The sequence below is a fragment of the Sceloporus occidentalis genome, unplaced genomic scaffold (assembly GCF_023333645.1).
Source record: "Sceloporus occidentalis isolate IW3139 unplaced genomic scaffold, rSceOcc1.0.p SCAF_119, whole genome shotgun sequence".
Classification (NCBI taxonomy): domain Eukaryota; kingdom Metazoa; phylum Chordata; class Lepidosauria; order Squamata; family Phrynosomatidae; genus Sceloporus; species Sceloporus occidentalis.
Genome location: NW_028317099.1, coordinates 2411485 through 2424221, shown reverse-complemented (window position 1 = coordinate 2424221; position 12737 = coordinate 2411485). Strand labels below are relative to the sequence as shown.

Genomic DNA, 12737 nt, shown 5'->3' with positions numbered 1-12737 from the left:
CAAATTGTGATTAGAAAGCTGGGCTCCATTGCTTGCATAGTTGAATGCAGTACCTGTATTCAACCTGCACGTGGAGGCAGAGTTCTCTAGAGGGTATTGAGACCCTCTGGCGAACTTTTTCAGATCGCACTACGATCTTGTGAGTGGAAAAATCAATCACAGCGCGTCCTGGGGTGAGTGTTCAGTGTCACTGAATGCCTCGTGATTGTGGCATTTCAGCGACACCATTAAAGATCGTTGATCGACTCCTAAACTCTTTTAAAACGGGGGTCCATCACCATACAGTGTATGGTGGATGCTAATGCCCCGGGGAAGGGCCAGGCATGGCCCCTGATGCCGATCCCGGTGTTGCTGAATGCCTCAACATCGAGGCATTACAGCAACACCGTTTAATCGAAAAAAGTGATCATTGTTTAATGGTTCCTGTCGATAGGCATTTCCAGTAGCACCAGGAACAAATAAGAGCCTTCATGTGCCAGATCATTGATACGGTTAAGACTCCAGCCAGTGGTAGAGACAAATGTAGACTCCTTAATCAGTGTGAAGTTTTCTGGATATGCAAGGTATAGGACCTGCTATCAGTACAGCGATGTTTGTTATTCCTATGCATTTAAGTATATATTTCCATCTTTGTGTTCTGCTAATATTATACTGCTTATGTGTGAGAGGGAGGGAAAAACTAATCAGGCAAGTTGGGTTGTTATTTAATCCTTTGTTTGCATGTGTGTGGTTTTTATGTACAATCTTATGTTTTGCAGTGGGTTTGGCATGTGGTTTACTTAATTGCTGACTAACTTCAGCAGGTTGGCTTTAAAAACCTAGGGCTCATGGGAAGGCGGTATGCCTATGATTAAGTGCTACTTGGACGAAACATCAGGCTGATCTTTGACTACCTGTATCTGCTCACATGTTCTTTTTTTTTTATCTAATAAAAGGTATGAAAAATTTTGGCTTCACTCCCTTCCATGAACGCCAAATTGCTTTAGATTTCCTATTATGTGCCAAAGGGTTTATTATTTTTTTCTGTTACACAATGTGATGGTTCTTGTTATACCCAATAAATCTAAAAACATTTTTTGTGCCCCTTGTTCCTCAACGGCTACAGAAAGTTTACTCGCTTTCTGAATTTACAGCTACTTTCCCTTTTTTCCCCCATTTAGAGCTTTCAAAGTCGAGATTTTTGTCCAAAATCTTTAATAGCATATCAGTATCATAACAGTACATAATAAATGGTCCGTATAGTTAAATCTGCTCTCAAATATAAGGTTTTTAATGCCAATTAATATTTTCAAGCAAGCATATTTGACTTTTATTTTCAAAAATTACACTGCACTGTAAGCAGTTTTCTGGGTGGTTTTACGAGTGTACAAAACATACTTGAAAAGCATTACTAAATTGCCATAAAAGACACTTAATCCACAGAGAAGAACTTTATGTACATGTCACTTTTGCTTTGGTACCACCCCTTTCTCCATAAATTAATCAAATGTGATAGAAAATCCCCGATCCTGTTCCTTCTTCCGGCTCTCACATTCCTTTGTTACCTGCTCCACCTTCCTCTGTAGAAGAGCTGAAAAGAAGAGATGCTGTAGTCAAAAGGCTGTAAGTCATCACCATCTGATAATAGACACAACAATAGCACCTAAGCAACCCTTGCCCAAAATGGTCTTCAAAATTCACCTGTATTTTGATCAATCCACTGTAGAGAATCCATATGAGCATTCAGGATCTTGCATATCTGTTGAAGCTGAATCATATAAAAAAATAATATAATTGCATGTATTACACATTCTATATATTTTTGGATTGTTAAACTGCTGAATATGATGTTTCAGTAATATAAATATATATTTTTTCAGATCCTTTGGGCCCATCTAGCACCTATTCTACTGCAGGGCAAAAAGTACTAAATTGTTACAAATTAGTCAGTGATTCAACACCCAGGACACACATTCCCTTAGGGCAGGGGCATCCAACATGCGGCCCGCCGGGCCTTGGGGTGCAGCCCGCATGAGATCTGCAGCCAGGGCAAATGTAGGATCGCAAGGGCCCTGCTGCTCACCTATGCGTTGCTTGCACACATAGTGTGAGCAGTGTCTTCTGTACCACCCAGGGGAAGCAGGAATCCAGCAGAGTCACGTGAATTTATCACGTCACATGACTCTGCTCCATTGCTGCTTCCCCTGTGCGGTACAAGAGAGGTTGCTTGCACAAGGTGGCAGAGGCCCCTGTGGAAGTCTGCGAGCGGCACCAAGAGAGCTGCAGTGCAGGTAAGGGGGTGGGGGAGGATGTATAAACACGTATACGTGATTGAGGGAATGAATATCTGTGAATGGATGAGTATCTGAATATGTGACTGAATGAGTATTTGTAAATGAGTCAATGAATGTTTGTGAATAAGTAAATAAATATGTGTGCGATTTTAAGTCTTTAAAGTGGGGGTGCGGCCTATATCCAGGGTCTAGCGCAGGAATGCACAATTCATATCGCCTGACGCCCTGTATTATATTGCCCCGCCGCAGGCAGCAGGGTTAGGATACAGATCCCCCGCAGCGGTGCAGGGGACCGATACGCTCAAACTTCCCTGCTGGCACTTTCCACGGGGGTAGTGCCGGCACACGAGGTTGTCTAAGCGCATTGTGCAGACGTTCACCGGCAGCGGCGATGCGTGTAAACAACCTCCGCTGCCGGCACATCTGCACGATGTGCTTTAACAATCTCCCTTGCCGGGAATTCCAACGGGGGAGTCCCGGCAAGGAAAATTGTTAGCGTACATCGCGAAGACGTGCCGGCAGCGGAGGTTGTTTATGCTCGCATCACCGCAGCCGGTGAACGTCTGCGCGATGTACGCTAACAATCTTCCGTGGGAAGTGCTGGCACCGGAAGTTGAATACGCGTACTGCATAGATGTCCCCCGTCGGCCCTGCAAGACCCCGGGGAGTTTGCACCGGTAAGTCTTGGAGGGGGGGGGGCACATCTTGGGGACAGAGTGGCAGCATATCTGGGGGGCCAGAGTGGCGGCATATCTGTTCCACTGAGTATTTTTATTTTACTTAGAAAGTTTTTTCTTTACAAAAGCACCTAACTTTTAGGGTGCGGCCTATATTTGGGTGCGGCCTATAATCGAGCCAATACGTGTTATATATATATATATATATATATATATATATATATTTGTTGTAGCTTAGCCCGTCTGGATGTGGGTGTCAGTGTGGCAGAACGTGTCCTGGTGTGTGTGTGTTTGGGTGTGGCAGCGCCTGTCCTGGCACTTTACTTACTGTAGGAATAAATAGAACTATTTAATTTTTACTTATCCAGAGATAAAACGCCCTCCTGAATTTGTAGTCACTTCAGAGGACAAAACTTTCTAGGCCCAGAAATCAGTGAGAGGAAAAGTAAAGGTTTTGTGTTATTTACTTTATTTCAATCTGCATATCTTATTAAAGCAGGGCTTGACAAATTTGTTTTGAATCTAGGAGCCAGGATTTTTTTTTGCCCTACACTCACATTTTGACCCAGCACCGCACATTACACCAAGTAGCAGACAAGTATCGTGGAGGAGGTGAAGCGAGCCGACAGCTTAACGACGAATCGATCATTCGACTAATCGATAATGAAAATGGTTGACAAAGGAATCTGTATTTATTGAAAAAATTTGTGTGTGTGTGTATATATATATATATATATAAAAGTACATGCTGAAGCCTGGGCATGATATGAGTGTGATTGCTGTTTATATATATATATATATATATATAAATTAACAGCAATCACACTCATATCATGCCCAGGCATGCTGAAACCTGGAATCTCTCACTCGCAGACTTCCATAGGGGCCCTGCTGCTTCTCTCTCTGCACAAACTTCTCTTGTCCCGCCCACTGGGAGGAGGAATGGAGCAGTCATGTGACGCGAGATGAATTCACGTGACTCCTCTGGTTTCCTGCTTTCTGTGGCCAGTACAAGAGACGCTGCTCACACAGTAAGAGCAACACACAGTTAAGCAGTCCGGCCCCCGCGGGGGATTATTTTCGGCAGTTTTTTTTTTTTTTATTTCTGCATTTTGCCGAAAATAATATTTTCAGCCGATGTGTTTCGGCCACCGATATATCGGTGCATCCCAGCAGCGTTCCTTGTTGCACCACGGTGCAATTTTTTTTTTGACAGGCTGACAAACACCTAGGCGCAAGGACAAAATTCTCAGCCTGGCGCCTGAGATTTGTCAAGCCCTGTAGTAAAGGCCATATTTTCTCTCAGTGAAAAATGAGTGTGGCCCACGCACATATACATTTTTTATGAAGTGGCCCGCTGCATAAAAAAACGGACACCCCTGCCTTAGGGTTTAGAATAAGTAAAACCTACGGAGAAAGAACTATTAAGAAATGTAGTTTTATTCTTATTTTTTGTAGTATGATTTTTTTCTCTCTCTCCTGTCTTCTGTCCATGTGGCACAAGGAGGGGATGCTGATCGGAACTATTTTAAGAGAGTAATCACTGTAGAAAGAGACAAATTGGGTCCTGACCGGGTTACTGGTGTCTCCTGGAGTTGCAGAGGTATTAAGGTGTTCTATAACATCCTTGAGATCTTGGGCCATACGCTTAAGCTGTGCATCAATGTTTTCTGCCAGCTTGTACCTGTGAACATAAAACATTATGAAGAAGTCACTTTTCCCCCCATAACATTTTTTATTAAGACCAAGAGCCATACATTCTGCACGTTACAAATCGCACAACAGTTGTTTTAGACATAAATATAATACACAATATCTTGGTTAGATCCCCCCCTCGTAGCGGGATCTTACCCCAAACATCAGTAGAAATGTTCCATGAAGTCTGTGATATCGAAAAGTTCACATACATAACAGTGTCCAAAGCATTATTTTTAGAGCCCTTATATTTCCGCCCCCCCCCTCAGCGATCCTAAAGATCAGGTACCTATCCAAGAATATACTAGGGCTGCAACTAACGATTATTTTAATAATCGATTAGTTGGACGATTATTTTTCCGATTAATCGGATAAAAAAAAAATGCTCCATACTCCACTCTGCCTCCTCCCCCCTCCCCATACAGCACTCTGCAACCTCCCCCATATACCACTATGGCTCCTCCCCCTCCCATACACCACTATGGCTCCTCCCCCTCCCATACACCACTTTGCCTCCTCCCCCCTCCCATACACCACTCTGCCTCCTCCCCCCTCCCATACACCACTCTGCCTCCTCCCCTCCCATACACCACTTTGCCTCCTCCCCCTCCCATACACCACTTTGCCTCCTCCCCCCTCCCATACACCACTTTGCCTCCTCCCCCCTCCCATACACCACTCTGCCTCCTCCCCTCCCATACACCACTTTGCCTCCTCCTCCCTCCCATACTCCACTCTGCCTCCTCCCTCCTCCCCCCTCTCATACTCCACTCTGCCTCCTGTCAGTAACGGAGGTTCACAAGACACCAAGGAGCCGGGTAGAGAGGCAGAGTGGCGTATGGGAGGGGGAGGAGCCAGAGTGGTGTATGGGAGGGTGGCTCCCATACACCCCTCTGACTCCTCCCCCTCCCATACACCACTCTGCCTTTCTCCCGACTCCCTGGTGTTTTGTGAACCTTCTTTGCCGACAGGCACTTTCACTGCAGCTTCAAAGAAGCCTCAGCGTAAGTGAAGGGCAGTAACGGAGGCTGTCTGTGCGATGCAGACCCCCACCAGCTGACAGAGAGGATGATCCTCTGCAGGAGACCTCGATTCTCTGTCACAAAATACCAGGGACTCGGGAGAGAGGCAGAGAGGTGTATGGGAGGGGGATCTTACCCCAAGATCAGTCAGAGGGGTGTATGGAAGTGGAGGGAGAGACGGAAGTTGTCTGTGCGTATCGCACGGACACCCACCGGCCGACAGTGTTGCGGGGGAACTGGATTCTAGTGTTATAATCCGATCTCTGTTTGAGGTCGGATTATATAAGGAGAGGAGTTTTTCAGGAGCATTTGCAATGAAAAAAACCTCTTTTTATAATTGATAAAAATCGATTCGACTATTTTAATTATTGATTATTATCGATTTGTTGTTTCAGCCCTAGAATACACTAAAACTTGCTGCTATCTTTAAACAATTCAGAAGTATTGTCCAGCATAATAGTTTGAACTGCTGTTAGTTCCCACGGGGCATTTTCACAGAGTATTATCGCCAAATGATAAAGTTAATTCTCAAACATTTTGTTTCTTCTTTTAACCAATAAAATAACATTAAACCAGTCTTATGCTCTAGTGCCCTTTTTTTCGTCTCTTCGTCAATTAAAGGTTCGTGTTGTGCTTCCCAGTTATGTTCTCCACACAGTGCACAGTTTCACCTAAGGCAGGACCGTATGTCTGTGCCCAGAACAGGAATATAATTTACACTGCTATAGGGTGTAAATCTAGAGCAGTACCATGTAGTGTACTTCAAGGTGTCTCTAATTTTAATCTTGATAACTTTGTCCAACCTATGAAGCTTCCCCCAAAACAAAAAAATAAAATACACGTGATTCTGTTGCCGAGCTAGCTTCCAACCAGTCCATTCTCATGTGAAACAAGAGTTTGAGGTCAGTCATTCGTAACAAACTTCAAATGACTTGTGTCATGATTGACTCATGGAATATAGTGGATGCATGGAAGGATAACCCAGCAGAGGTGGTTAGTTTCTTTGTTTAAGCATTCAATGAGTTAATCTGAGGTTGATTTAAATGTGTTTCTTTGTGCATGCCCTCTGTATCTGTTCTGGCAAGAGGTGTCATCTTCCCAAAGGACCCCTGTGGTGATTCATGGCCTAACAGATAAGGATCCTTATTCCTATTTTAAGTGGAGGGGTTTCCATCACCTTTACCCCACCATAACTTATTGGCACATAAAAGATGGGAACCAATTCTTGGAAAAGGTGTCATATAATTGGACATGTGGTCAGAGGGGTGTTTTTTTTAACCAAAATCTGATTTAGGGGCAACGCAACACCTCCAAGCAGAACTCCATGATATACTCTGATCGGAACAACATCATAAGAAACCATCTTATTAAAGAAACCTTGTGAGTGAGGGTCCTGTGTTTAAGTCCCATTGTTTTTAAGAACTGTTTGCCTGTTTTATTTTCTTTTGTATGTCTTGGTTTTTGTAATTGTGGCACTGTGTAATCTTTGTCTTTTTGTTATTAAAATATTCATAATCTAAATCTGTCTTTGGGCTCTTGTATCGATATCCACAAACCCTAAGAGAGGATCACGTTACCAAATTGTTATTTACTAATTTCTAGAGGAGATATATATTTATTTGCCCGGGTGGTTTGATATATATATATATATATATATATATATATATATATATATATATATATATATATATATATATATATATAGAGAGATAAATGTTCTAATTCGGATTTCTCACGAACCTGGTATCAAAATTGTGAGCGGTGGCAGACTACCTAGGGGGATACAGGCAGGATGTGGGGGTTAATTTGGTGTAACGTATGCCTTGTTAAGGGGTGAAGTTAGTAAATCCAGAGGCCTGGTGCTATTAACCCATTCATGCCCACGCCGTCCACAGTCACGGCTTCGCAAGTAGTCCTGACTGTGACAACTTGTGTAGCAAATTGCGAGGATACTTTAGCCATCACATGTACTTTAATGCATAACATAGGTGCGTAGTCCCTAAAAGGAAGTGATTGTTGATTGCTTTCTAAGCTCATTTACCACATGGCCCAACCGGTACATCAATTGTCTTTAGTGAGTGAAACTACTTACAGAGTACATTAAAATATGCATTTTTCTATAGTAGGGGTACATTAGACCGCCCCTTTAGCGTAAAGTAAACTGAATTGAAAAGCCTAGTCTCTGAGGATGTTTCATTCCAGGAAAACGATTAGGCGATTAGGTGACTTTTGAATAACAAAAACAATTCCCTCTGGCTGGGACTTGCATCGTTATCATATGAAGTCTATTTGTTTTGACATATACATTTTGGGAAATACAACAGCATGTACTGTATAATAGCACTTGAGCTGTAGATGGCGTTGTGTGGTTCTGATTACTGTTTGTATATGCCTGTGAAGTCTTTGGTACACTTACAGTAAGGAAGTCCAGTCCCTCCTTCATTCACTTTTCCAGCTGGCTGCTGTTTCAAGTACCTGATGTGTTCTAAGTGTTTGCTGTTTTATCCACACAAGTGAAGTCTAATGTTGCATAAGCTGCCAGGGCCTATTCTTGATAAATAACCAACAATAAAAATGTATCTTTAAGCATTAAGACTATTTTCTGTTTCGACACAATACCAATGCAACATTTGGTACAAGGAGTACTGAGGTTACACTGCATTAACATGCCCTAAAGTGTTGGACCTTTTAACTTTTCTATAGTGTTGGAATATGTTACTCGCAGGCTCCCGTCTTATTCATGCACAACTAAGTGTACAAGAAGTGAGGAATTTGTCTTTTGGCTCATCTAAACGTCTCCTATCCCCTAAACAACATAACGTGAATAAAGAGGTAAATGGTCCTTATTACATCTACAGTACTTCATTTATGCACAGGAATACACATTTATTGTACTTTATTCCAACTTACGTCTTTTCTCTCTCTTCATCTGCATGTTGCAAATAGATAGTTCCACTTTGCTCCTTAACAGATTCCTCAAGTGGGATCAAAAGATCCTCCAGTTCTTTCTGCTGTGACAGAATGAAGTCCAACTCCTGGTCCAACCTAGAAACAGTGAACAAGTTTAAGGCAAATTGTCAAAAAGCAAGCAACTGCTGGGGAAAAAAACTTGACAAAATTTTTATCTAGCAGAAAATATACTCCATAAATACACCCCTCTCATATACAAGTGCCCCCTCATTGCTTAGCTAGAATCTTCCGCAACCTACCTTTTCTGATCCAGTTTCACTTTTTCCATCTCTCTGTGTAATGCAGTGATCTAGGTAATAACAGGGAAAATTGTAAAAAAAAATAAAAAAATGTACAACACAAAAACCAGCTGTAGCACAACAGTTTAAAAACTTACTTTCTCTCCATTAAGGATAAGTGTTCTGTCCCAGGCATTGACTTGTGTGGCTTGCTGCAAAAAGTGTTTCTCCTGATCCTCTAATTCCAAACTCCACTTATTGATTAGGTTTTCAAGTTGGGCATAGGTCATAACTGGTTGGCTGATGGGTATGCAAGAATATGTCTGATATTATTATCGTAACAACATGAAAGTAAAGATTTATGTTTAATAATTTGAACTTATAAATAAAAATGCAAATAAACAGAACCCACACAAACTATTCTGTAACCTACACAACATCTCTTGAGCTAGGCCCAATGGTACTGTGTGGCAAATTCAGCAACAAGTTGTATAGCACTGAGAGAGATTAAATGGGGGCTCCCAGTCACCTGGGCACTTGCTAGTGGGCACACACCTACAAAGACTAATGTTTCATAGAGTTTGCCTTCAGGTCAGTAATGGGCAGTACTTCTAACTGAAAAGTAGGGCTGCAACAACTAATCGATAAAATCGATAACAATCGATAATGAAAATCATTGCCAACGAATTTTATTATCGATTAGTTGAATCTATTTTTATCGATTATAAAATGAGGGTTTTTTCTCTGAAAAATACCCCTCATTATATAATCTGTTTCAGTGACTCACAGCAGCAGTTCCTACTTACCAGTCCCTCCCTGTAACACTGTGACAACTGGCCCCGCCCCTTCCTTCTGCCAGAACCACATGGCTGTGACACTCACCTAGCTAAGTATAAAATAAATATTTGGGCTGCTGAAAGTTAGGGGAGGTGGGGGTTAATTTAGGGGCAGCTATGGTTAATGGGGTGTTTAGGGTTAATTTAGGGGCAGTTATGGTTACTGGGGTGTTTAGGGTTAATGGGGTGTTTAGGGTTAATTTAGGGGCAGTTATGGTTAATGGGGTGTTTAGGGTTAATTTAGAGGCAGTTATGGTTAATGGGGTGTTTAGGGTTAATTTAGGGGCTGTTGTGGTTGATGGGGTCTTTAGGGTTAATTTAGGGGATGCTGTGGTTGATGGGGTGTTTAGGGTTAACTTAGAGGCAGTTATGGTTAAAGGGGTGTTTAGGGTTAATTTAGGGTACTTGTGTTTGATGGGGTATTTAGAGTTAATTTAGGGGTAGTTATGGTTAATTTAATGAGGACTGAGGGTTTATTTAATTAATTTAATAAAGTTAAATTAAGGTGCAGTTAGAGATAAAGGGGGGGCAAACTAAGGGGACTCTAAATCCTGGGGGCAGTGAAGATTAACCCAGTACTTATTTATAAAAGTATGGTGTCAGTGTGATGCGAACGGGTCTGTGACTCTATGAGGGCACTATGAGATATCGGGGGGGGGGGGGGTATAAGGCATATCTGGGGAGGACAGAGAGACATATCTGGGGGTATAAGGCATATACCAGGGGCGTCCAACATGCGGCCCGCGGGCCAAATGCGGCCGGCGAGACCTCGAGGTGCGGCCCGCGTAAGATCGGCAGCCAGGGCAACCGATTTTACGCGGGCCGCACCTCGAGCCCTTCTACTTACCTGTGGGAGGGTCTTCTGTACTGCACAGAGAAAGCGGAAACCAGCAGAGTTCACATGACTCTGCTCCATTCCTGTTTCCTCTGTACAATTCCAGAGAACGCAGAGGGAGGCCGCGCCCTCTGCTGAAGTCTGTGAGCGGCATCGAGGAGCTGCAGTTCAGGTAAGGGGGTGGGGAGGGTGTTTGAATGAGTATGCGTGATTGAGGGAATGAATCTGGGAATGAATGAGTGTGTGTGTGTGATAGCATGGATGTGTAAGAGTTGGAACCTAGGCATGATGGGACTGTGATTGCTGTTAGCGGTCTCACTCCTATCATGCCAAGTCAGCCAGTACATGCTGAAACCTAGCTAGCTGCCCCCTTGTGTATTGATGCTGCCAGCAGTATGGGGTCTACACATCACTTACAGCCACCCTGTACCAGCATGTACTGGCTGACTTGACATGATAGGAATGTGATTGCGAACAGCAAGCACAGTCCCATCATGCCTAGGTTCCAGCATTTACTGGGTGGATGTGTAAGTGCTGAAACCTAGGCATGATGGGACTGTGATTGCTGTTAGCAATCACACTCCTATCATGCCAAGTCAGCCAGTACATGCTGAAACCTAGCTAGCTGCCCCCCTTGTGTATTGATGCTGCCAGAAATATGGGGTCTGCACATCACTTACAGCCACCCTGTACCAGCTGACTTGGCATGATAGGAGTGTGATTGCTAACAGCAAGCACAGTCCCATCATGCCTAGGTACCAGCATTTACTGGTTGCCTGGGTATGATAGGAGTGTGATTGCTGTTAGCAATCATACTCCTATAATGCGAAGTCTTATTGCTAATTTGTGTCATTTACTTTATTTTAATCTGCATATTTTATTAAAGGCCATATTTTCTCACAGTGAAAAATGAGTGCGGCCCTCGCACGTATACAATTCTGATGAAGTGGCCCACTGCAGAAAAAACTTGGACACCCCTGGCATATACGATATATAAGGCATATGTGTGAGGCAGCGTGGAGTGGCATATGTGGGAGGCAGCGTGGAGTGGCATGTCTGGGAGGCAGCTTGGAGTGGCATGTCTTGGAGGCAGCTTGGAGTGGCATGTCTGGGAGGCAGCTTGGAGTGGCACGTCTGGGAGGCAGCTTGGAGTGGCACGTCTGGGAGGCAGCGTGGCATGTCTGGGAGGCAGCGTGGCATGTCTGGGAGGCAGCGTGGCATGTCTGGGAGGCAGCGTGGCATGTCTGGGAGGCAGCGTGGCATGTCTGGGAGGCAGCGTGGCATGTCTGGGAGGCAGCGTGGCATGTCTGGGAGGCAGCGTGGCATGTCTGGGAGGCAGCGTGGCATGTCTGGGAGGCAGCGTGGCATGTCTGGGCTCAAATGTGCATAAATTGGGGGGGCTGGTTGGGAAATAAAGACAAGAAATGCTTTATCAAAGTTTTTTTTATTCTGCTGTTTGTATTTAACATCGTTTATTAAATTATTTTAAATAAATGAAAAATTTACATTCATTTTTTTTATCCGATTAATCGAAAAAATATCGTTGGTTGCAGCCCTACTGAAAAGATAAACAGGTTTCAAGGAGATAGGGACTCATGTTTACTAATATGAAGACACAAACAAAAATGTAGCATTCGATTAGTTGCCCTGTTTTTTCTGGTCTTACCTTGCACTAGCACTAGCAGTCGCAGCTTGGCCTACCATACCAATCAGGGGCTTTACTCCAAGAGAGGCTGCAGGAAAACAAAAGTGAAGTGTTGAAAATAACATTATTTCCTAGCAATGTATTTAGGATGGGTACAACCCTGGGCAAGACATCTGCCATTCCTTAGAGCCAATTCCCATGGCATCATGCTCTATGCTGAGCAACAATATATCCCAGCACCAGGGCACAGACTGTATAAATGGTCTGGTTGATTAGAGAGATTACAGATCGCCTTGAACAAGGAGTGCAGCAGAGAGCATAATTATGCAATGAGGAATCTGCTGCTAATGGACTCCCCCTTTTTTTATTATTATTTTCTTACTGCTGGTGGTCAGGGCATTTCCTTGGGCAGCACTGCTTGCTGGGATCTTCAGTCCAAAATTCAGGGATGCAGCAGAAGAGCCCACTAAAACAGAATCACATGTTAATCACATTTAAACATACAAAGAGGTTTGTGAGAAAGGGTCTTCAAATGGTGGTCACACATCTGTTTTCATAGCTACTAG

The 12737-nt window shown here is 43.4% G+C and overlaps 1 protein-coding gene across 1 annotated transcript; it reads right to left on the bottom strand.

Moving 5' to 3' along the window:
* Window positions 1–1478: 1478 nt before the first annotated feature.
* Window positions 1479–9145, bottom strand: LOC149282331 (nuclear pore glycoprotein p62-like). The gene is made up of 6 exons (XM_089498383.1): window positions 9014–9145; window positions 8877–8926; window positions 8578–8712; window positions 4523–4634; window positions 1681–1747; window positions 1479–1570 (listed from the first exon to the last, which is right to left on the bottom strand). The coding sequence occupies exons 1-6, from the start codon at window positions 9143–9145 to the stop codon at window positions 1479–1481; spliced, it is 588 nt and encodes a 195-aa protein (XP_089354509.1).
* Window positions 9146–12737: the final 3592 nt, after the last annotated feature.